At 34.2% G+C, this 26,426-nt stretch overlaps 1 protein-coding gene across 2 annotated transcripts; it reads right to left on the bottom strand.

Annotated features, from left to right (window-relative positions):
* Positions 1-6,262: 6,262 nt before the first annotated feature.
* On the bottom strand, positions 6,263-25,151 carry LOC134804088 (bromodomain-containing protein 4-like). Of its 2 annotated transcripts, none has more exons than XM_063777007.1 (8): positions 24,938-25,151; positions 22,519-23,235; positions 21,054-21,132; positions 17,611-17,681; positions 15,200-15,269; positions 7,075-7,201; positions 6,660-6,737; positions 6,263-6,496 (listed from the first exon to the last, which is right to left on the bottom strand). In XM_063777007.1, the coding sequence occupies exons 1-8, from the start codon at positions 25,023-25,025 to the stop codon at positions 6,419-6,421; spliced, it is 1,308 nt and encodes a 435-aa protein (XP_063633077.1). In that variant the 5' UTR covers positions 25,026-25,151; the 3' UTR covers positions 6,263-6,418. The 2 variants fall into 2 exon arrangements, with proteins under 2 accessions (XP_063633077.1, XP_063633078.1); XM_063777008.1 differs by having other exon boundaries at positions 6,264-6,496; positions 24,946-25,149.
* Positions 25,152-26,426: the final 1,275 nt, after the last annotated feature.

The following is a 26,426-nucleotide window of genomic DNA, read 5'->3' as shown; positions in this document are numbered from 1 at the left end:
TGAGTTGCACCAGCTGTGGTCACGGAAAACACTAAAAACTTAAAGGTAAAAACAATTAAATTATATCGCGGTAGACTCGTTTGTGTAATTAAACTTTCATAATCTTAATTTAAATAGTCACGCGCAAGACTCATTTTGGGTCATCGCGCTAGCCAAATAAGTAAATCACGCGCATACTTAACAAGCCGAATGTCCACGAATGTCGGTTGTAGTGGTTCGGAAACGATGGGCAACTGATTTCACAGAATTGAGGCTTTTCCTCGCTTTTCATTGGCTGATTGTTGGTGAACGGGCTCTCAGTTAGGGTGTTATTCTACCTGTCCAATATCATTGCGTCTCACTTTCTCATTAAGCATACACATTGGACAAAGAAATTGGACAGATGGAATACCACCCTTAGGCCTTAGTTGTATTTAGCGTAGCCAGAGTTCACGGTTAACGAGACTAACTTGGTGATTCTGAATAACCTATTCAGGACTCCAAACACAATTTTGGATTCTTCATTATTTTGAAATTAGGCGAAGGTAGAAAACAAAAGATGCCTTCACGCACTACTTAAATAGAGTTAGACCATGACTAGTTTGCAACGATTTTGATAGCAGGTGTTATTTTAAACGTCAAACTTCTATGAAATTATGACTTATAACACTGGCACTGCGTGTGCGGTCAAAATCTCTGCAGACTTTTCATGGTCTAACTCTAACTGCTTTGTGGGACCGCCATTGCGAGAGTTACCTACTAGATTATATACACTGACATGAGGTAATTATGCTGACAACGCGAAACAAAAGCAAGAAAATAAAATTAGTGTAGTAGACGAAGCAAGTTGTTGTATGGAGACCCATGCATTAATTACTCAGTCGATGAAATTTTGCTTGGTTATTGTATAGTATGAGCCGAAACTAACATTATAAATATCCAAAAAAAAACCGCCCAAGTGCGAGTCTGACTCGCGTTTCTAGGGTTCCGTACATAATTCCGACTCACGCTTGACTGCACATTTCTAATAGGTTTTCCTGTCATCTATAGGTAAAGAACTATTTTGTGTATTTTTTTCAAAATTTTAGACCCAGTAGTTTCGGAGATACAGTGGGAATGGTCATTTTTTGGCTATTTGTATTTTCTTAAATAACTTCGAACCTATGTATTTGTAAATTATACAAAAAATATGTCCATCTTTGGGTTACTAATTTACATATGTGTACCAAATTTCAATTTAATTGGTCCAGTAGTTTCCGAGAAAATAGGCTGTGACAAACAGACAGACAGACCCACGAGTGATCCTATAAGGGTTCTTTTTTTTCGTTTTGAGGTACGGAACCCTAAAACACTCCTAAGTTAGGTATTTATACGTAAACATACAAAGCTGTTTATTTATTGAACCGAGTAATTCCTCCGTCCGAATTTTTTTTACCAAATAAGTTATTGGTATTTCTGCTGGGATTTTTTTTATTGTTATGTCATATATTGTTGCAATACGTTACATGAATATTTCCGGTGGAGACGAAAGTTTGAACGAAGCATTTTTCCGTAAAAAGATATTAACGATTTAAGACTTTAGGTATTTACTTAAATACTATTATTCTTTGGATATTTATACAATACTTTTTATTTATTGATACTTTATCATACTATAAAGTTTTTTCTGGCTGAGGAATTACTGCGGGGTCCACTACCTTTATTTACTACACTAAAATGTGTTCGAGCACGATTCATACGATTTGAAAATATTTGTATATCTTGTTATAAATAATCACATTCTTTAGGCAAAAATATTAATTATGTGTGAATCTTCAGAAATTGACTTCATTGATTAACACAATGGACGCCGCGCCGGGCACATGTGACCAATTTTAGTATGCAAATTATGAGTGCAACATTCAATGTGTTAAATCATTATAATTACAAGCAAACATATGAAGGCGAATAATTAAAGAAATAAACGCTATTGTACCTATATTTAAGTATTCAATTGATTTTCTCATTGACATTATACTATTTTGTCTAAAACAAAGAACAATGCAAGTAAATTTTCTGTAGACTCACAAGTCGCTGTAAGCAATTTAGTGAATAATAACATTTATAACGTCTATGTCGATCAGAAATCTCAACTGCCAAAATCCCTCCACTAGCGAGCGAACATTGCCGGTGCAGCTTTTTAATCGCTATTGGTGCATTTTAATTTCCCAATTCTATATGTGACGTGTATTAAGGGGAGATTACAAGTTCGCCGGACGATATCAGCCTATCAGTTGTTCTGTCGTACAACTGACAGGCTGATATCGTCCGGCGAACTGGTGCTTAATCTGGTACTTTATACCTCTCGCGTCGAATGCTGGTCGCTATAAAAATTCATTTTAATATGGGGAGTAGCTGTCACCTAAATTATTTGTAGACATTTTTTGGAAGTTTAGCGCATTCATTTATTTAGAAAGGTAATATTAAAGTAATAAAAATACGGTAAACACATATTTCGATAGGTATAATCACTAGGTTGAGTCAAAGACCACTTAAAATAACGTAACTAATGTCGGTCCGTATGGCGAATGCGCCTGCTCTCTGTCGCACTTGTAAATTCGTACGTAAGTGTCACACGGAGGCAACATGTCAAACGTGGTTCGCGGTAGGCCCTCAATGCGCGAGCGATATGTGAACGGCGCGCTAGCGGGGCAATCCGCAGATCTGGACGCACCGTTTTATTATAAAGAATGTTTCAACACTTTCCCGTGCTACACCGCCAATGCTCGACTCGATAGCTTTAACATAGCCAGGACAGGACCAGCCAAATGTGGTAGCCCACTACACTCAGGCATTGTCAGAAAAATGCGTCAATACCAAAACATACTTGTAACTGCCACCTTTGGCTGGCCAGTCTTAAATAATCTTATCTACAACAATACGGACACTTATCCTAATGATTGCGCAAGTACGTATTTTTCTCCTGAATATCGTAATAAATAAGAATATAACTACCTAATACCTTAATTTTACCTTTATGATAGTGTCTATTGCTTAATAAGTGCATTTGATGAGCTTACTCGTTTATATTTACAATATGGTCAACGAGGACCGGCGCGATGAGAGCACACGTTACTCGTTAGACTGCCTGATCATTTTTTTTTTAACAAATATAAGTGTTACATATATTTCTTTACTTTGTATATGAAAAAAAAGAAATGCAAAGCTGTAGCGGAATAAAATTACAAAATAAACAGACTCCATTACACAACATTTTTTAGGTGACACTAAAATGAATGAAAACAGGTACTGGGCATGTGTTTATCAATAGAATTTATTAAAAAAACGGAGATTACCAAATTAACTCTCCTATATTTAAATAGCGACATAGTATCTGCTGATAAAATATTGCTTTCGTTGTTGGTAAGTATATAATACGACGTGATAAAATAATATAAAATGATTTCCTTTGTTCCTGACAGCTTAGCATGACTCGCTATGTCGCGCGCGATTCCATACTCAAAGTGGTATCGTCTTGAGTCGTCCCATTCGTTTTTCGTCATGTTCTCGTCATTAGTCCTATTCTGCTTTCGGCACTCATTCTACATTGAAAGCCACCGATGATTGTGACGAATGTAGAATGAGTGTCGAAAGCAGAATAGGACTAATTTAAGAACTTGAAGAAAAACGAATGCGACGACCCAAGACGATACCCTCAAAGTCGCGCTTGACGTATGAAACCGCATCCGAAAACGCAAGCCATGCTAAGCGGTCTGGTGTTTATACTAAATATTATTAATTTCTTAGCAACCTTTATCTAGGTACCTTTCTAATAATTTTCTTATGACTAACACATTAAAACATCATCTTTTCTTATACAAAACGCACAACACTTATAATTTTGACCATTCTATAAAACGATTGATTATCCTAACCTAACTAATAGGCACTTTGTTTAAATAATTTATGAGATCAGAAGAATTATAAATGTAGATAAACACATTAAGCAGCAAAAGTAGCTGGGCGGGTAAGATATTCAAAATGATTTGCACACAACTTTATTGCTAAGAAAATAAGAGCGTGCGTGTGCGTTTAGTCACTTCTGCTGCTGACTGTATTGTCTGTTTTACGGCCTACATAATATTTTATTATTTTTTTGCGTATGCATCCATCTGTTAGTTTCTCATACTCTACATCATTATTATTACTCCCGTCACGTTTAATTATTAATGATAATATTCCCCGCCACTTGGAAGCCAATTTTCAGACGAGACGTCACGTTCCGAACCAAAATCACGATGACATAGCTAGAGTAGATTGAGCTTTATGACCAAAAAGTGCGGTCCAGAAGAGAGCATCGAACCCAACGACTGTGTAATTGTGTATCACTTACACAAGTTAATATCTGGGAGACCCAGAGGCCAGACTACTTTTAAGGTATAAATTACATATTGAGATATATAGTACGTTTTGAATTGCTAAGTCAAGGCATTTACGTTGGTAGGCAAAAGCAACAAATTTAAAAAATGTAGGAGGCGCGGACGGTATTTGTGCCATACAAAATTTGATTTTCGCGCCTCTATCTTCTGACAAAATAGTTTGACCGGCTATAGATGCCATGTGTAGTTTAATTTCTCTTTTCGTCACACCTTTTGGTCGTAGAGCTTCCTCAGTTTTAGGTATAGCTTCGTGCCCAAAAGGTAAGTAATGTAAATATTGAACTGATAGGTAATATGTAATATAATATAATTGGCTGCGAGCTACAATAAGTAATTAGCGCATGCTCCCATCGCTCCGTACCTATAATATATACTAAAAACTAAATATTACCAAAACTTACATACCTAATCATGTAATTTCTATCGTAAACTATATTTATTTAAAATTATCTTTCCGCTGGTGATTTCTTGGAAATTTATTTAAATTATTCATAATTAAAATATTATACTTCGTTTTCTCTCAACTGCTTTGTCATATCGATATTTTTAGATACATACCTATTTATGCAACTTTACATAACCAAAATACTAATAAAGTCTAAGGAAAAAGCGTGCCTCGGAATTCAAGTAAAAGTCATTCTCGAATAGATGCCGCACACACCTTTAGCCTATCCTCGGCTAGATGGCGTGACGACACCGTTTCATATTTAACAATTTTAACACATAGATATCAGTGCATGAACATGGATCAAAATGATATAAAAATAATAAAATCATTTATTTATTTATTTATCATTTTTGATAACTTTATACGTTTTCATTTTGAGTTTTAGTCGTGTGTCGATAGATGGCAGTAAATTTACAGTGACTACAAAATTTACAATGACAGGACCCCTCTATACTATCTATTCTTTTTGACATAACTAACACGCAATTATCCCAAATAATGTGCAATTGCACAATGTAAATATATATTTATCTATATGTTCTACTATGTGTTCAGGAACTGAGCGATGTAATGATTAATTTTCAGATTCGGATTCGACATTTACTGACTTCTAATGACCTCAACTGACTGCAGTTATATGCAACATATTGATACAGATTACATTTCGAAGAGTAGGATTTACTATTGATTCGGTGAAGTCATTTATTTCGGAAAAACTAACTTGTTAAATTTAGAAAAGGCATGATACGGCAGGATCCCGGTTTAGTAGTATAGTATAGGTGCCAATATAGTAACTTTCACACGAGGATTCTGTTTGCGGGATCCTGCATGCATACTACAGCTATTTCCCACTGACGTCCAGTTTTGTGCGGGTACGGTTTTTGCAGGATCCAGTTTTCTGTAATATGTATGCAGGATCTCGCAAACAGAATCCTCGTGTGAAAGTTACTATATTGGCACCTATACTACTAAAACGGAATCCTGCAAAAAACCGTACCCGCAAAAAACTGGACGTCAGTAGGAAACCGCTCTTAGGCGCCATTTATCATATATATGTTATTTGAGATTGTTTACTTCGCTACAAGCCAAGCGGTTCGCTAGGTTCTTAAGGCTAGTGCGATCTGAACAGTACCACCCATCATTCTCCAGAACTAATTATTTTCGTACGTTATATTCGTTCACAGTTCTATAAAAATGGGAAGAACGAAGTACATACGTAACTTGCCTTGGCATTTCGCACTACAAGTATGTAATAGGGTAAACTGTACTATTGCTGTGCCCTGTTTATCAAAAGCTTGTAACTTGTAATAAAAGTGGAAGTCCCTTTTTGACAACTTTTGTTAGAAAGGGACTTCCACTTGTATTACAAGTTACAATCTTTTGATAAACAGGGCACTGGTCTCTCGACTGGACTGGACTTGGAGTTCGTGCAGTTGTTGTGAGTGCCATCGTATAGTTTACCCTAGGTTTCGCTTTGAAAGTAGGACTACTTGTGTATAGGATAGGACAATTGCACGGCACTGAGTCTGTATAAAGTCTCACGGCGTATCATAAGTCAGGTCCCGTGTGTAAGTCACGAGCACGGGTCGCGGGTCTCGGAGACGAGGCTCTGCTCCGAAGCGTCCTTCAGCAGCAGATTAGAAAGAATGTTCTGGAAACGAGAGGTTTTCATATAAAATTCTTTATTCGCTTGGGCAGCAATTCGCCTAAACCACGGCACGGGTCGGTCTAAGTACGGAATAACGTGAAGCATTGGATCCACTCATTGCTAAAAAAACATTTATTGACTTTACAATATTATTATAATAAATTACCTTCTCCGAGTCGCCGACAATGCTGAGAAGCGAAGACATAGACAATCCGTGAAGCCCTTCTTGTCTTTTACTGACTTGCTGTAATACATAAAAAAAAAACAAAGTAATTTACAAAATGATGTAGGAATTTATTTAATTAATAACGAAACACCAGTAATAAAATTAAAACTAAAAACTTACTCAAGCAAGTACATACATTTTACTATTTTAAATTTTAACACACATTTTGGGGTGTGCAATACTGGAATATGTACTTAGGCACTAGGTTGAGTCACTAAGCAGAAACATAGGTAGGTACTTAGAAATAAAATAATATATATTTTTCGTTGCCATAAAAGGAAACATTTTATGACTTGTTGTCTAATAATTTTAAAGCCTGACCAGGAATAACTATATCACCTTACACAAAACTTACCGGCTTCATAAGCGACAACAGCACAGTATATAACGTCTGCGACTTCCTCGACAAACGCGCTACTTTATTCTTTAGCTCCACTGTAGACTGTCTCATATTTTCAGCCTTATCCTTATTGAATTGCAATCTGTAACAGAAGTGCCAAGTCATTCTCGGTAGTGTTGGGGTAAAGCAGGGTTCCGTATAAATCTCAACGGCACCCCTATTTTTGCGTACATCGCCCATCGCTAATGCACATATAATCGAGGCAACGCTACACATTTAATTGGTTGCAGAACAACGATATTCGACCAAGCATTTTAGTTTTTGATTAAGTAAAATCGACGGCAGGAATCGTATAGGCGGCTCGTTGTATCGTCAGGCCCATTCGCTGTACAATTTGTGTATTCATATCTAAAGCTTATATTTTAAAAATAAGTTGTTTGTACCGTGTAATAATTATAACCCATTTTGTAATACAACAATAAACAAAGCAAAAAATATAGTAGGTATTTTATTGTAATCCACAATATTAAATTGGTATCTACAACTCAATTTTTATAATTAAGTCCTTCTTTTATTTGTATGTAATTAATGTGTTTACTTATGTGTCATATCAACATCACGTTAAACGGTTTAATACTTTCTGCTTGGCTTGGCACTGAAACTGCAGTGTTTTGAACTGTGGGTTGATTGGCTATGATGAAAAGAATGTGATCGAATTCTTAAAACATGTGGAAATCATTTTTTCTTTAATATACGCTTTAGTCTATGATCTGATCAGGGCCTGACAAGACGCACGAGCCCGCGACTGGCGCTCATAGGCAATGGCAGCGGCGCAAGAGAAAGTCGCCTGCATTCTATCGACTACTGCAAAGTCATACAGCGGTCAAACTGCCGCTTACATAATTAGTTATTCCTTTTACGAAACGGTTATAGAATTTTTAATGAAAATAAATAGGAACGGTAATTTACATTTCTTTGCTGTATTTTCTTTTTTCGACACGCGACTTTTGGATTTGGTATAGACCAAAGCATATAGATAGATAACAAGACAAGATATATATATAAGAAGACAATCAAGTATTATATAAGTAGAGCCTACCCCATAAATACCATTTAAAATCGTATGTTGTAATAAAAAAACGTATAAGAATTGACTTTTCAGAAACGTATTCAGTACTTTTTTTTTATTTACGAGCACTCTTAACACTTGCTGCTTTAATTTTAAATAGTTAAATACAGTTTTTGATCATTAGTAGAGTTTATAGGTTTTAAACTCCAGGTGTTTAGACAAAAGAAAGTACCGAGACCTTCAGAAAATAGAGGCCAAATATATGTCGTACGATTTGCCGCGCAAGTGAAAAAAAAATACATACATAGATTAATTTTTTAGAAAAATTGCTATTGCATTGATGGCTGCTTCGAAGCAACGATATTATAACTAAGGGAATTCATTATATAAACTCGCTATATCGGAACAAAGAAAGAAAAATCGAAATAGGAACACTTATACCAACAATTATAGCTAAAACATTAAAGTATTTTGTAAGTATTATGTAAATTAATTTATGTTATATGTTTTGATATTCTGTATGACTTCACATTTTTAAGTTAGGGGTTACCTTGATTAATTAATGATATAATTATGATGATGGCAAGCGTGATGGTAGGTGAATAATAAATGATAATAAAGAAAGATTTCTAAACATTTCTCAATTTGACTTACATACAGTGTTAATGATATTGAAATATACAGTGTGGAAAACATTAATGGTCCCTGGAGGGAAAGTGCCTTAAAACCCTAAGTTAGTTTACTTAGAGGAAACATTCTGTTATTAAAAAAAAACAAAACTGCATTTAAAAAATCACTTGTCCCGCCCGGAAATCGACTCGACTAACAATTCCAAACAAAAAAACTTAGCCATAGCTATTTTATTCCACTGATCGATACAGTTAATGTTAACATTTCTTTAAGAAACATTAGGTTTTACACTCGTCTGTCGCACAAAATATCCAAAAACTAAAATTTTGTAGGTACACAAGAATATTTTTAGACAAAGCGAATTGTAAAAAATCTTTGAATGCAGTTTGTTTCTATTTAAAAATAAAAGAATCTTTCCTGTAAAATGAGCTAACTTATGGTTTTACTGACCCATAATTTTTTTCCACCCTGTATACATACAAGCATCATTCACCACATTCACTTATGTTTATAATACAAATGTTCCTTGATACATAGAATTATATTAGGCTTTATATGAATTATACAGGATGATTTCGGGGTCGTGGAGCAAGAGAGCCAGACATCATACAGAATCCAAAGATGAGCCTAATGATGTTGTTAATTATTGTTTATGACCAATAATGATGATTATTTTCCAGATGACAAGTAGGAAAAAACATTTTTGCATACAATTTGGTGACCCTACTCAATGTGACGTCTTGTCGCTTTCCATACAGCGTATGTCAAAAGTCATAGGGTGGCCATAATTACTTAGTATAACATTAATTTTACTTAAAAATAAGAATAATTCAAGTAATTATCTTTTAATCATATACAGTGAAACCTGGTTAATTGGCACCTGGATAAATGGAAAACCTCAATAATTGCAACCAAAAGTCCGGTCCCGGTCCCTTGAGACCAAAATGCCTCTATAATTGCAAGTTTGGAACCTCTATAATTGCAATTTAGATTTTAGTGCTTTTCGTAATTTTGCCTCTGTAATTGACCACATCGCAACTAAGACCTCTATAATTGACACTGTGCTAAAAAAATCCGTTATTTTTGCTTTTCTTTTTGCCTCTATTATTGAAACGAGTCTTACTTATTACCTCTGTAATTGAAATAATGTAGTTGTAGACAGCAGAAACAATATTTTAATAGCAATGATCATTTTATTTATATCTTCATCCAGAATTCAATTTATTTATTGGGTATCTATCACAGCCTGTAGTAGGTGAAATAGTGTTGATTTAATCAAAAACAAAGTATGCTTTTTACATTCTAATTAAACTTTCTTCTACAATTCAAGGGAATTTGTAAACACAAATGATTAATAAGAAAATAAAGTGGTAATGAATGTAGTGTAAAAGTACAAGTATAGACAGAAGCAATATATAGACCAGAAACCCAGAATTTAAGCGTGTAAATCTACTTTGAATGGTTATTTGCACCTCCATAAAAGAAATTTGTCAAAACGCAACCTCTATTAATGAAAACCTCTATAATTGACACAACGATTTTTTGAACCTTGTTAATTGACACGACCTGCTTAAATGGAAAACCTGGTTAATTGACAAAAAATGGCCGGTCCCTTGAGATTGCAATTATCCAGGTTCCACTGTACTACCATATGATAATGTGGATCATTTACAGAGTCAGAAAAAGTGGTTCTGGATCACGACCCCGAAATCACCCTGTATATGTAAATACTTAATTTTTTTACTACATTGCTTTAATCAGAAATGAAACCATGGCGAATAGTACCTGGCAAACCGTCATCGTTTTTTTGCCGATACATTATCTTCCAAACTCAGGTAGTAGTGACTGTGTCGATCTTCATAAAACTGTCAAGTGTATTGCAGGTAGCTTTAAATATAGGTACAACAGATAAGGTGGTTGACCCGGTGCCCGGTGTGCAACGCTTCGTTTAGGTTACTTATAGATAAGCCCAAAATTAAGAGGTAAGTATCATGTTCTTATTTTACCGAAAACACCTGATACAAAATTCAACGTATAATTAACAAAGGGACTATTTCATCCGGTACGTAATTTATACAACCCATCTAGCAAAATTACCACGCTCTGTCATGAAGTGTATAAACCCCAAAATTGAAATACCTAATACTATTTCCTTGGATTTCACGGGCCTATAAATCCCGGTCTTTTGATTCGGCTTGCATGGGGATCCAACACGCAGAGGCCCCTTGGAGAGCGTTAATACCATTTATTATTAAGTTTACTTAAAAAGTTTATCTATTATCTTTACGTGTTTAAATAGCAAGGAGCTAATATTAACAATTTTTGTAATCATAAGAACATAACAAAGAGTGATAAAACAACGTGGGATTAATTGTGACTCGAAATGGATAATTCAATGTATGTACTTCTTTGTTATGTTTTATTGACATTTGTTATTAACATTTAGATTTTATTCTAGAAACATTCTAGACTAGTATTTATTATACATTTTTTTATGTTTGACGATCTTTTTGTGAAATTCTTAGTATTAAATTTGATCTGTATGATAATCCAATATTACTATGTAATAATATTAACTTCAATAAATTGCTCTGATAATTAGCTTAAGATAATATAATTATTATTATGTACAACATTCATAAGTGCTTGTTACTTTACTAGGCCTACATGAATAAAGTATTTTTGACTTTGACTTTGACCTACCTTTGATTTTGCTACCAAAAAATGTACTATTTTTATATAGATACCTACCTAAATACTAATTTAAGGATTGGTTTGTAGGTTATTATTATATTAATAGTAGAATATACTAATGCATTCATACTTCCACCACCCTTTCAGTACATTCCATTTTTGCCTGAAACCAGTCAATGGGGATAGATGAAAAAATATAAGCTTTGCCTTTCTCATACAAAGTACTAGTAGAAGACATGTTATTCAAAGAATAGGCCTGATGACAAATTTTGAAAACCCTTTTAATATCGTCGGTACACTTGTATTAGTTCCGAAAAACACTATATTTCAGTTATACTCATAAGATTTAACATAGATAATTGCATTTTATTATAGCTAGTTTAAACTTCGCGCGAAAACGCCTCGCATGCCATTTGTGACGTCATTATTTAGTTGGTGGTAGGGTGGTAGATATTGTTTACATACTTACAGTTACGAATTTCCCTTGAATCCGAATGATATTGTTAATTCAGCACCATATATTACGATTAGGGATGATAAATACATTACAAAAATTTATCACAATAACTCATTTTACACAAAAACTCTCACACGGTTGCAGTTTAAGATGAATTATTTAGATACATGTACATTTTGAGTGAAAATCACCGAACGCCGGTTTTACTTTTTAATTTTTCATTTTTTCTAGTTACGACAGCCAACATGGCAATGATAGTTCCATTCAGCCAAATAATTAAAAATGTTTGTTGTTGAAATATCGTATTATTTAGCATTTTATTTAAGTAATAACAAATAGATATCTACTTTATATCGTGTAATAATATTTTTTGGACGTAATAAATGTTTAGTGGCGAAATAACATTTTTTTTGCACCTTTCGAACTCTTTGGTGCCCACGTATAGATTTCGGTCAATGAGGTTGTCTATGTTGCTCTAAGAAATATGTTATGGATTGATGACGTCACTGTTTGGAACGTTTCTGATTGGCGTTTCAGTAAAAATGGCCGATTGGAGAATTTTGCACTTTTATTTTATTGAATATATTAATAATCCTTCAGTTTATACTGAGATTGGGCCATTTTTTAGAATCATATTAACATATATGTTTCGTTGAAACCATTATTTCCATGATTCTTTGTTACTTGCAACAGGCCTATTGGCCGCAACAGTCAGTAACTACCGACACAGACACAGATATCCTGCCAAAAATACATGTAATATTATATGGCTACAAATATAATGACCACCAAAAAATACTTTGGTACCCTAAATAAAAAAATCATGCTTACCAAAAAATATTACTGAACACCAAAAAAATAAGGCCTAAAATTAAATAAGTACCACCGTTTTAATTACGACTGCAGTTCAAATTGTATTCGAATACCAAATATATTGAATGATCACCAAAAATCATTAATGATCACCAAATCTTGAAGACCAAATTAATGCGATATTTTCACCTAAATAAACCACTATGATTACCAAAAAATTTATACATATTACCAAATAAAGTAAAATGATGCCAAAATTACTAGCCCCTCCCGCTCAACCCCCCGTACCCCGCACCGCATACCTACCTAACCTAACCTACTTTTCTAGTAGCATACTGAAATGCTACTAGATACACACATACATACAGAAACGAAATGCTGTTAGGTTAGGTTTGAACTGCGACCCTTAGAGAAAAGAAATGCTACTAGAAAAGTGGGTTAGGTTAGGTTTGAACTGCAACCCATACAGAAAAGAAATGCTACTAGAAAAGTGGGTTAGGTTAGGTTTGAACTGCGACCCTTACAGAAACGAAATGCTACTAGAAAAGTGGGTTAGGTTAGGTTTGAACTGCGACCCTTACAGAACCAAACTGCTATCAGAAAATTGGGTTAGGTTAGGTTAGAAAAAGGTGACGAAGTGGATTAATTAATTTAATAGGATAACGATATATTAAATATTTGCACATTTTTAATTAAAATGAGTTACAATTTTGGTGGTCATTTACTATTTTTGGGTTTACAATGATTATTTTGGAGTCATTTGCTTTAATAGGATAGCAAGATTTAAAAATTTGGTTATAATTTTACATTAAAATGGAGTTCTAATTTTGGTGGTCATTTACTATTTTTGGGTTTACAATGATCATTTTGGTGTCATTTTATTTAATAGGATAGTAAGATGTAAAAATTTGGTTATCATTTCACATTAAAATGGGGTTTGAAATTTGGTAATCATTTACAATTTTTGGGTTAATAATGATTAGTTTGGTGTCATTTCCTTTAATAGGATAGTAAAATGTAATAAAATTCGTAATCATTTCACATTAAAATGGTGTTATAATTTTGGTGATCGTTTATTATTTTAGGGTGGTAAAGTAGATTTTTTTGGTATTAAATTTTACTAAATCTGGTGATCAGTTAAATAGCAGCCATATTATATTAAACTTATGAGTTGGCACATCAATAACATACAACTCTGTTTTAAATACGTACAACAAAATTTAAAGCAAGTTTTTTTTTTCATTCTTATTTGTTACAGTACTTATTAGTACTACGTACTACTTTATAATTTATATACTATATATAATTTATAGTATAGTTCGTTTTCTTTAGCATTACAAAAAAGGTAAACAATCTTGACGTCTTTTTATTGAAAAACACTTTTGAAAAATAAGTCACGGCAAATATGTAACAATCAAAGAATATAATACCTACTTATGAATCATGTACGAAAATAGGTTGTATGTGAGGACCAGGTGAGGACCGAACCGGTTAGTGGGTCAAAAACTTTGACAACGCCATCATATAAATAAGTTACTTGTAGCCTTGTAGGTAGAGCCTGTGCGGAAAGAGAAGAGTCGTGGAATGTATTAGGCCCCATACATTCCACGACTCTTCTCTTTCCGCACAGACTCTACCCAATAATTGCAAAACCAAATAAACATTAAAGATTTTTTTTTAGGTGCAGCTTTGTATTTGGAATAAATTTATTTTATTTGGAATTGGAATTTATTTTTTGATAGAAGTTGTTTTTATTTTTTGATAGAAGAAGTTTGATAGGAGACGGGCTAAGGTAAATAATCGTTAAGATGACTATGATACCATCAGTGACAAATTTGCAGACAATTTCGCACTTCAGTGGGGATGGGGATTGATCACTGAGCGACGAGTTACAAACAGCAGCACTCTTAACTGTCCATCGGTGGACCTTATGCCTTTTGTAATAAGGTTTAAGAACTGTCAGTTAACATTGTGGGCGATGGTACAATAGGGCAAGAACTCTCGTATTTGAAACGTATTTCGCTTCTTCTCTGTAACGATCTTCTGTAACTAGAGTATGTGTACAAAATGTACAAATGTAAAGAAGCGACGAGTAAGCTTGTAGGTAGATCATAGCTGATAGACGGTCTTCGCCACATTGACCTTATACGTGATTCGGAATAACCCTGCCCCTGTTTATCGTACTACGGACGAAGAAAACAAGAAGAGAAGACAAACAACATTATATTTTTAAAATTTTCATCCATCCCATTGGCGTAGGTATGTTAAGTGATATATATATATGACATTAGAGACCCTCTAATAATTGACATAAAGGCTTTACCATATCTTTGTGTCGCTAAACTGTAGAAAACTAATTACAAATTTTGCACAGTCCAGTTTTGCTAATAAATAATATAAATGGCAGAGCATTTTTGCATGTATAAAAAGATGTAAAATAAAATAAAAATAATCGTAAGTGATGCAAAATAGCAAACCTGAACTCCATTGTGTCGCAATTTTTGCATTTTTTTGCCTTGTGCTCGAGGTCGCGCGGCGCTGGAGTGACTGCAGACAAAATCAATAACATATAACAAGTCGCTTAGCGCAACAGTCGTCGCTCGGCAAATCTTCATACACCCTTGTGATAGCACCTATAATACGCTGAGAAACATTATTAAGCATCATTCGACGACACAAGTGGCAAGTCAATAACATTTCGCAGATTAATACTTGTTGGAAGTGTACTACTTTTGGCTAAAAGGAAACGGGGCATTGGTAGGATCTTAGCTGGGTAATTCTTTGAGATATTTTTTGTACCTGGTATTTTTATACCTGCGATAAGGAACTTTATTTTCCGACCTTACTTCAATTAGGTACGTTCCTAAAATACAATAGTGTTTAGGGTCCTCAATGTCAAAGAATTACCCAGGCTTAACTACCTGCTGCATTACAAAGATCAACGAAAAGGATAAGTTTTACTTGAACCGTTGTCTGAGAAATTATGTAAATTAATTAATTAACTACAGATTAAGATTACAATTATTTTTATTTCCGATAACTTCGTCAAATAGATAGCAAAACAATAAAACACTTTTGAAGAAGAAGAAGAAGTTAGTTACGAGTAATATAATTAGCATAATCATTTGCGATAATTTCTTTATTTAAAAGTATGAAACATTTACGGTTAGTTTTTTTTAATTATGGTAACTGCAGCCTACATTCAGCAGTGGACGTCTTATGGCTGAAATGATGATGATGATGATGAACTGCAAATGAGACTTCCTGAAGTTAAATAAAATGTATATCCTTAATTTTTAACATTTTCAATTTTGCGATTGTGTAATTAAATAAAAAAAAATAAAGTTTTATTTTCAGGTATAACGTACATTGCAGTAAATAGTACACCCATATCAAACTAAAGTTTAAATAGTAAAGTTATTTCATACAGCGTTTACATAATTAAGGATTCAAAATTGGAGGGGAGGATATTTATGCATATTACCTATATTCGTTTTTTTTTAATATTTAATGTAATTAGGTATAAATTAATAAAATGTATACCTACTAAAGCTATCGGAAATAAAAAAAACGATATCTAGGTATTATAGTACACCACTTTAATATATCCCACACTGACAACATTTCATATTTTTCATTTGCCTAAATCGAAAACCATTACGAGAAAAACTCGAAGAGTAATATTATAATACGTATCTTTATCGCTATTATGTAACAAGTAATACACAGATACACACCCTGTAGGGGCACAGCTATTTAGTCTTATACATTACTATTTACTTGTACAAAAAGCATAGGTATTATTACACAAAAGATATTTATTATATCATTTTTCAATATCTTTGGAAAAAATAAGAAAATAGTCAAAGCGGAAGTTGACGTCAACAAGTCGCTGGTGCAAGATTGCCAGTATGTATATGGTTGCCGTTTTTTTTTAATGTATGAAACAGCGTGTGACGTCACACTGCCGTTGCTATACGTTTGTAACATTTAACAAACGTATAGCAATCTAAATGTTTTTTTTTTATGAAAGTTAGAATTACGTGACACAAATACTTGTATCTTTAACCTTCGCTTTCTTATGATCAAGAAAATAAAAATGTGCACTCAAAAATATGAGATGTTGTCAATTAAATGGTAATATTGGTAATGTTTTGTCAAGTGTACTTTTGAATTTCATTCGCTTGCTGATTTTTGCTGGTGGTGTATTTGTTAACGAGTAATTAACGTCTTACTATGATGTGTTGTATTTAAGTACTTCGCTGGAATGTTGCTAAAATAAACGAATATAAAGAAAAACTAATTTTATAAATGTACCCAATAGTTTTGAGTATACTAATGTATTGAGACGCGCATATTTCATTATAAAGGTCAAATGCTCCCAAATGTCTGTATTTATTTTCGTTTATTTGTTACAATTTATTATAATATTATTTCCTAAGTAAACTCCTGTTTACAGCTTTGTTACGTGTTTCAAAATTATTTTTGTTTAAACTCATAATCAATGGAAATTCTGACAATACGAACAAATGACGTTATTACACTTATTACCCACAAAAATCTGTCATTCAAATGAATGATTATTATTATTGATTGAATGGTTTTAATTTTGTGGCAAATGCTTGTAGGGTGGAACTTAGAATTTTTAAGTGTAAATACAACCAAATGTTACATAAATTACAAAAAAAATCTTTTAACTAGTCCTCACTATAAGTGACTAATCGATATTGTTTCAACAAATAAAAATGTGAATTACTATCTTTTGTTTTAAATATGTCATCGAAATTAAATAAATCGTTAAAAAATAAACAAGTATCTCTTATTTTTCCTTTAGCTATCCCGTATCAAGTCATTCGCTTAAACAAATAGTTAATCAATAGTGACTTACTCATCAAATCGTCCATCGGCCTTGGCTCCAAGTTTGCAGTCGGCACGCACGAGATAAGGGGTTTGTCAATACTGGAAAAACATATATTACGTTATACATAACAATAACAATCGATTTAAAGAATTATACTCTAAATCATAATTAAGTTCCAAAAAAAGTAAAACAATTTTGCCACTTTTTACTAGCGCGTCTTGTATTTATGTAAAAATAAGTAAATAAAAGTACTTTTTCAAATCGTAGGAGTAAAATTACCAATAAATAAATTATCTTAGCGTTTTTATTTATAAAAAGGAATTTACTATTTTACAAACAAATTATTGAAGTGGCAACATTTTCTTCCTTTTATTGTAATCTAATTATGATTTAGAGTTTACGTTAAGTAAACAGATGTCTCCGAGAGTGTAAATAATAGGGTATAGGGTATTATACTGTATTTAAAATAAATCATTTTACACCATGCGTGAAATAAAGCACCAGATAATTATTAGAAAAACACAGATAAGACTTATTTTTAAACACAAGTTCTATTTAATAAACCGGATAGAAATATAAAAAGTAGGTGAGTTGACTGTGACGTCACGATGTAATGTTTCGTATAAATTCCATATTAGCAAATCGTTTTGACAGCTCTAAAAAAGTAACTGATTTGACTAGTAGGAAAATACGCTATTCTCCTACTAGTCAAATCAGTTTCTTTTTTAGAACTGTAAAAACGATTTGCTTATATGGAATTTATATGAAACATTACACAATGACGTCATGGTCGACTCACCTACTTTTTAACCGACTTCCAAATCTCAAAGAAGGAGGTTGTATGTTTTTTATTATAATTTTTATTTTATTTTATTTTTCTAACCGATTTATTAAATAGAACTTGAGTTTAAAATAGTGCCTTATTTCACACTATGAAATAATTTATTTTAAATACAGTCAAATACCCTATAGTGGCCTATAGTATTACCTACAATAGGCAACAGGTACATGTTAAAGGTTTCTAGACTCGGTCGAACTTTGTTTTGCACAATGCACAATATACCTACTACATATTAACGTAAATTTACTGTGTGAAAGTTAATATTAGAAATGCCCCGAATAGTGAATTTGGCCGAATACCAAATACCGAATATTCGGCCCTCCTCTCGGCCGAATACCGAATATTCAGCGACCGAATATTCGGCATGACACTCGTACATTTTGAATCACAATTATTATAAAACTGTTCGCCAACAAAGCACAACGTTTGCCAAGATATATTTTTTGTTGTACATAATTAGTGAATGCAGTTAGAGTCAATCAAATCAGACCCATGATAAAAATAAAATATTTTGGAATCAACAAATGCTCAAAAACGTGCCTTCGTATTTAACTACTTTCCAAGAATACATTTTAAATATTAAATTTACCTAGTTTTTGGTTATTTTTTTGTGTAATTTTATCTTTTAGGTAGGTGCAACAGATATTCGGTATTCGGCCGAATAGTAGGCTACATTCGGCCGAATACCGAATATTCGGCAAAGTGGCCGAATAGGCCGAATACCGAATAGTTGCCGAATATTCGGGGCATCTCTAGTTAATATTTACGAACTAAACACAGAACGAAGCATTCCACGGGCTGTCCTGTACAAATGCATTTTATTTCGTGTCTCAGAACTTTCTTCGACGTTTATTTATAAACGATGATTATTTTTCTATTTTTGACCATTTGACACAGAAAAAGAAACTCATATACCTGCAAATCTTCTGAAAATTCGCGTTGGTATGAGACAACGGTAGACAACTTCATGGAATGCTCCAAACACTATTTGCGGGAAAGAATATACATATATTGTATGAGGTATGTACTCACTACTAGAACGTAGTGATTATATGCTCTTTGTTCACTACCAGAATATTGAAGAATATATTATTGTTTTGTATAATAAAACTTTTTAAATTGCCAAATAGCATAAACAATGAGCTGGTGCTAGTTGTATTTGTAAAATATGGCTGCGTTCAAGTAAATATTAATGCTTGTCTAGAAACGCAAGAACTTTAGAAAAAACCGACTTGAACAAAAAACATTTTTTTTTGTAAGACAAAAGTCAAATAGCTTATTCTCAAAGTAAATGCAATAAGCAAAATAGTATTTTATGCCACAGTTCTCACATGCCCGCATCAAGGCAGGGACACACTTATCCCACGTACGCAACGTATGCAATGCATTATGACATCTGAACTCTGAAATTTGTATGCTTAGAAACATACTTGTCATGCGTTGCGTTGCGTATGACAAGTATGTTTCTAAGCGTACAAATTTAAGGGTTAAGATGTCACAATGCATTGCATATGTTGCGTACGTGGGATAAGTGTGTCCCTGCCTTTATTGTTGCATGCAACAAAAGGGGCTCCGAGAGTAGATAGGGTCATTGCGTCAGTTCACCGTCCAGTGCCTGTTTCTGTCCACTTGGCGTAGTTGCCACAAAGAATTGTGTATCAAAACCCGAGACGGTTGAAATTTGAATGTCATTATAAAATCAAATTTCATGATATTATTACGCAATAATAACCTCTTCACAGATAATAAAAATGTTCTAACAAAACAGTTTTATCTTTAAGCTGGACGTAATTTGCAGTTTTTGAGCGTATCATAGAGCGTATCATAAATAATATAGATATAGTTTTCTTAAGCGCTGGTGGCCTAGCGGTAAGAGCGTGCGACTTGCAATCCGGAGGGCACTGGTTCAAACCCCTGCTCGTACCAATGAGTTTTTAGGAACTTATGTACGAAATATTATTTGATATTTACCAGTCGCTTTTTGGTGAAGGAAAACATCGTGAGGAAACCGGACTAATCCCAATAAGGCCTAGTTTGCCCTCTGGATTGGAAGGTCAGATGGCAGTCGCTTTCGTAGAAACTAGTGCCTACGCCAATTCTTGGGATTAGTTGCCAAGCAAGTTGCTGGGGTCCCCCAGGCTCCCATGAGCCGTGGCAAAATGCTAATTTACTATGACAGGACCCCTCTATACTATCTATTCTCTTTGCTGTGGCTATGATCTTCTGGTGGTAATTAGTGAGTTTTGCTTGTCACCTGACGATTTCTTAGTCAGCACTTTGTCCTCTTGGTGGGTGGGACGTTGACATTTAAAACATTTATTCTAATTTTGCAATGTCTTAGAGGTTAGAAATATTTTTTTGCAAGTTATTAAGACGCCGCCGGAGTCACGGTCGGAGGCTGGTATATTTATGTACATTATATATTAATATCTGGGAGACCCGAGTTTTGCTCGGAAAATATATACTCGTAAAAACTCAACTCTCAACTCAGAGATAAGACCTAGCTAGATCGATTTTTCGCCCCCGAAAACCCCCATGTAGCAAATTCCATCGAAATCGTTAGAGCCATTTGCGAGATCCCCAATATATATATAAGAATTGCTAATTTAAAGGTATTAGATATATTTACCTGGGAACAGTGGGAACCAATACAGGTGGGGGATTTGCAAACATCGAAACTTCTACAGGGACCGGCGGAGGAACTGGCTCTGAAAATAAAGACATACTGTTTAGAATAGGCAACTATTTATTTATTATAAGAACGCGCCGTTTTTGCTTCGCGCTCGCTCGGACAATATTTTTTCTATTTTATTTATAAATAGGGAATTTATCCGCCTAAAATACAGAAAGAACGCATCCGTTACATGATTATCCTAGAAAAGTGAGTAGGAGCCCTTATTTAAAAACGTTGGTATAAGACCATAGAGGGCCGATATCCGCATGAGCCACTGTGATCATTCTTTCACCAATTTGGCTCTTTATCTCTCTTACGTATTCGAGTGACAGGGACGCAAATAGAAAATCTTCGTGGCTATCTTATAGGATATGAATATGATATTTTAAAATGAGGGTAAGCAACAAAACGTAGCCTCTGTGTGAAGTGTGAACAAAATAACGGTCAAGTCCTCCCTTTCCATCGCTAGCCACCGCGATACGACCACCTTGAAAAATGTAAGTTTTTTTGATTTACTTAAATAAATTAGAATATATTATACAGATTTCAAAACAAATCTTTTAGACAACTGTTGCTTGTGTGCGATGAAATGATTTTATCAGCCATTATGGGGATAAGGAATTAATAAAATCATATTATCGTTACTTATGTCCACAAAAAAAAACGTGAAAGCGTATCCAATCCTTGCTAAAACAGCTAAAACGACAACTTTTAGATTTTAGAAATATCAAACACTAGAAAAACCGTTAGGGTCTGTGCGAACAGACTCTACGTATATTTGGATTTAAGCAATTTGTTATAAGTACTATACATGTTATCTTTACTTCTCATACTGTTAGTTGTAATTTAGTTTTTATTTAATTGTAAGTTATTTTATAAGGTTAAATTTAGATGTGTTGAAATGCATTTGTATTTGTAGGTATTTTGTGATTTGACAATTTAATTGATTAATAATATTACTTTGCTATTCGTGACAAATAAATTATTTACTTCTCATTACATTTAAATGACATAAATGGTTACGTAACCAGTGCTGACCACAGTGAGCGTGCATGTTTACATGATTTAGTTAATTGGCGATTTTATTGTTTTATGCTGTACCTGTTGGTTACGATTAATAACTTATGAAATTAGTTGAGTAAATTTCAATTGAATTAAGGATAACTACCTATATATGCCGGTCCACACAGAACGAGCCCCCTCGCGAGTAATCACCGCGCGAATCAGATCGGTCTCTGTAGACTAGCCTCGGCCGCTAGTTCTGTGTGGACCTATTTAACCATGAGTATTTTTAGTCAAATAACCGATTTTAACCTCTACTCGTGTATTTTGCTCACATAATTGCCTCGTACGCGGATCCGCGTCCCGGCATACGAGAACTTAATCATGAGTGCCCAACTGTGGTGGGTATAGATCTTACCTTCAGGTGGTGGTGGAGGTGGTGGGGGTAGTATTGTCGGCATCGGAGCCGCCGCAGGCTTCTTGTGGTGGGCCAAAGCATGAGGCGGTAGTATTCCAGTCCTGTAAAACCTTTGCTCTTCAAATATTGATGCGTGTACATATTTGCAATATGGATATGTGCAAACTGTATTCTGAAAGTTTTTACAGAATGTGTATACACCAGGTAACTGTGACAGATCTCGTTCATGAGCATATTTGCATGTGCCTGCCCTACTGCAAGTTCCTCTTATGAAGTCTCTGCAGATGGTTTTTTTCGGTTTTTCACTGGCTTCCACTTGTGATGTATCATAATTTGTTGCTGATGATAGTGAGACCTCATTAGTCTCATAAAGATTTAGTGTAGGCGATCCTAATCTGCTCTGATAGCCATGATCTTCAATTTCTTGTTTATGTGGTAGGCTAAAGTCAATTGGGGTAGTGGGTGGAGGTTCTAGCGGTAAGGGAGGTTGTGCAGGCTTTGCCTTCTCCAGCAAAGCTCTCTGCTCCTCTAGTGAGGTTATTGGTTCTGGCGAAGTATTTGTTGGGGAATGTTCTGTCCCATGAAAAGGGGACTGGTTGCTGTTCTCTGTAAAATCTATTTTTGATTTTAAGAACTTCTTCATATTTTTGAAATTAGGCGAAGGACGAAATTTTATTAATGTTTCTTCCGTCCCAATTCTGCAGCCCTTAGCAGCATCTGGAATTGAAAAAGAATTTAATTATAATATCAAGTTCAAAGTTGAGTATTAACTGCATATGGTGATTAAACAAAGTCGTGAGCGTTTTGGGGTCACCTGTAAGCCCGCAAGAGTTGAACACAAATAAAATGAAAAATAAAATAAAGTATATTTGTAACCTTGACCCAGCTTTTCATTACGGCTCAATAAGGTAGCCTTGTGTCAGCATGGTAACTTAATCACAAGAACTGTCACATGCAATAGTTTTGAAGAAGGATGCTACCTGATTTTCCAACCCCGAGGGGAAACTAGACTGTATTGGGATTAATCTGGGCTGGGGTCAGCACGGTAACTTAATCACAAAAACTGTCACATGCAATAGTTTTTTATGAAGAAGGATGCCACCTGATTTTCCAATCCCAAGGGGAAACTAGACCGTACTGGGATTAATTTATTTTACTTTATTTATCTTGATTGAATTTAATTTTCATTTTTTTATTGAAATGACATTGGGATTAATCCCTATTAAATAATTTAGTTTACTTTATTTAGCTTGATTGAATTTAATTTTCATTTTTTTATTGAAATGTCATTGGGATTAATCCCTAAGGAATAATTTGTTTTACATTATTTTATCTTGATCGAATTTATTTTTATTTTTTTATTGGAATGTGTGGTTTAAACCCTATGGAATAACTTATTTTACTTTATTTATCTTGATTGAATTTCATTTTCATTTCCTTTATTGAAATGTCACCGCAGTTAATGACGTGTCAAAGCTCCTTCCCACTGACGTCCAGGTTTTTGCAGGAATGGTTTTCTGCAGTATCCAGTTTTCTGTAGTATGCGTGCAGTATCCCGCAAACAGAATGCTCATGTGAACCTTACTATAGTAGCATCTATACTACTAAAACGGGATCCTGCAGAAAACCATACCTGCAAAAAACTGGATGTCAGTGGGAAAGAGCTCTCAGCTAACCCCACTATCACGTTAAAATGCCTTCTTTATTTAGTTACCCATTATAATAGGGTATTATACTGCATTTAAAATAAATTATTTTACACCATGCATGAAATAAAGCACCAGATAATTATTAGAAAAACACAGATAGGAGTTATTTATAAACACAAATTCTATTTAATAAATCGGATAGAAATATAAAAAGTAGGTGAGTTGACCGATTAGCAAATCGTTTTGACAGTTCTAAAAAAGTAACTGATTTAACTAGTAGGAAAATACCCTAATAAGTAGATTTTTTAAATTTACATACATATGAGTTTATGCACCGTGTTTCTGTGTTACAAAAGTAAAGAAGGAATAATTTACTACTGAAAATATACAGGTATCTCGAAATAACTTTAGAAATAATAACAACATGAAAAAGCATTAATTTTTTTTTGTTCATACCTACGCTATTTCATTTGACCCCGTTTTACGGTTCGGACAGTAGGTATGTTTATTCATTTCTGCGTAAAAAATCGACCGGAAAATAAACTAGTATTGCTGTTGTTACTTTCAAACTTTCATATTTACGTAACGGGATTAAGCGAAGTGCATTGCACCAGATGACCAAAAATGGTTGATCCAATTTTTATAAAATTTCAATTTAACCATGATTAACTGGCAAAAAACATCCCTATCGCGTGACAAAACCATATGAAACATTTGAATACGATGTTGACATTTCCATTACGATATGTATGTTGCTATCAATATCATACGTACGTACCTGCTTGTGACTTCTGCATTTAATTCACAAATATACACCTTCAGAGTATACTCTAAAAGTTTGCTTTTAGGCATTGCCATACATCATTAGTGAATGAGTTTCTCTATGAGTCTATAATACGACAACAAGGCATAGACAGCTCATTAGCGAATAAATAACACGACGACATTAACCGCACCCACACAACACAGTCCAGTCTAATAACATTACTGAACAAGTGAACATTACAAAATGGCAGGCAGGTCAGCTACGGCTGTCAGATATGACATTCACGAAATGTATGAGAGAAACAACCATATCATGAGTGCTCTTGCATCTTTTTTGTTTGCACTGCATCCGAAAGAGACGGATTAATTCGTGATAAGTCGTGTACGAAAAAAAAACGTTTCGTTTCACTCCACACTTGTTTGGCCTAGTCATGGGCCCCATACATTCCACGACTCTTACCGCACAAACTCTACTATAGGAAAATTGTTGATCAAAAATTCCCCATACAAAACGGAGAACGTGACTCTCAAATCAAACGTATGTCACAGGACTCACAGGCTACCTACTGCTAGTTCTACCTACTATATGCGCACTATATAGTTGTAGGTACTAAGATTAATTTGTTTGGTAGAATGAAAGAGGAAAAGAAACTATAGACGGTCAAGCAAATCTTGTCAGTAGAAAAAGGCGCGAAATTCAAATTTTCTATGAGTGGAGATCCCTTCGCGCCTACATTTTTCAAATTTGCCGCCTTTTTCTACTGACGAGATCTGCTTGACCAAGTATATTTTATAATTCTACTAAGGTAGAGGCATAGAGAATAGTTATTTGTTTTACAAGGGGGCAAAGTTGTTGTTTAACCGCTCGTGCTAATATTGATACCCGAGCAAGCGAAAGATTCCAAAATTGAACCACGAGCGTAGCGAGTGGTTCGTAACATGGAATCTTGAGCGTTGCGAGGGTTTCAAAGCACGAAGGTTAAACAAAATTTGCCCCCGAGTGAAACACAAAAATTTTCACCACACCAACCCGAAGCAAATATTAAATGTAAAATATCAAACAAAATCAAACCAAATCAAATCCAAATGAATGTTATTAAATATTTATCATCCAAAGTCATCATTTAAAAGTCAATTCTACCAGCAAACATAAGAAAACAACTCAAAATTTGCATTTGATTACTTTACCTCTCATGTGAATAAAATGCAACTTTGCTATCAGTTTTTGAAGTGCAAAGTAAGCCTTTCCGAGCTGGTGTGGTGAAAAAAAAATACATGGAGTGCTCACTCCAAGTCCATACTATAGATGGTCAAGCAAATCTTGTCAGTAGAAAAATGCGCAAAATTCAAATTTTCTATAGGACGATATCCTTTCGCGCCTACATTTTTCAAATATACCGCCTTTTTCTACTGACAAGATCTGCTTGACCCAGTATATTTTCGTAATCGACATCTAGCATCAAGTAGTGGAATTAGCAGTCTGTAGGTACTGCT

This window comes from Cydia splendana, chromosome Z, assembly GCF_910591565.1.
Source record: "Cydia splendana chromosome Z, ilCydSple1.2, whole genome shotgun sequence".
Taxonomy (NCBI): Eukaryota; Metazoa; Arthropoda; class Insecta; order Lepidoptera; family Tortricidae; genus Cydia; species Cydia splendana.
This window is presented reverse-complemented; position numbering and strand designations above follow the sequence as displayed.

Excerpts from the sequence above, each read along its gene's own strand:
- LOC134804088 (XM_063777007.1), bottom strand. The coding sequence starts at position 25,025 with ATGGCAATGCCTAAAAGCAAACTTTTAGAGTATACTCTGAAGGTGTAT. Across the intron at positions 21,133-22,518 it reads ACCTCCACCACCACCTGAAG|AGCCAGTTCCTCCGCCGGTC; the intron begins GTAAGATCTATA and ends CTTTATTTTCAG. Across the intron at positions 6,738-7,074 it reads TGTTGTCGCTTATGAAGCCG|CAAGTCAGTAAAAGACAAGA; the intron begins GTAAGTTTTGTG and ends TATGTATTACAG.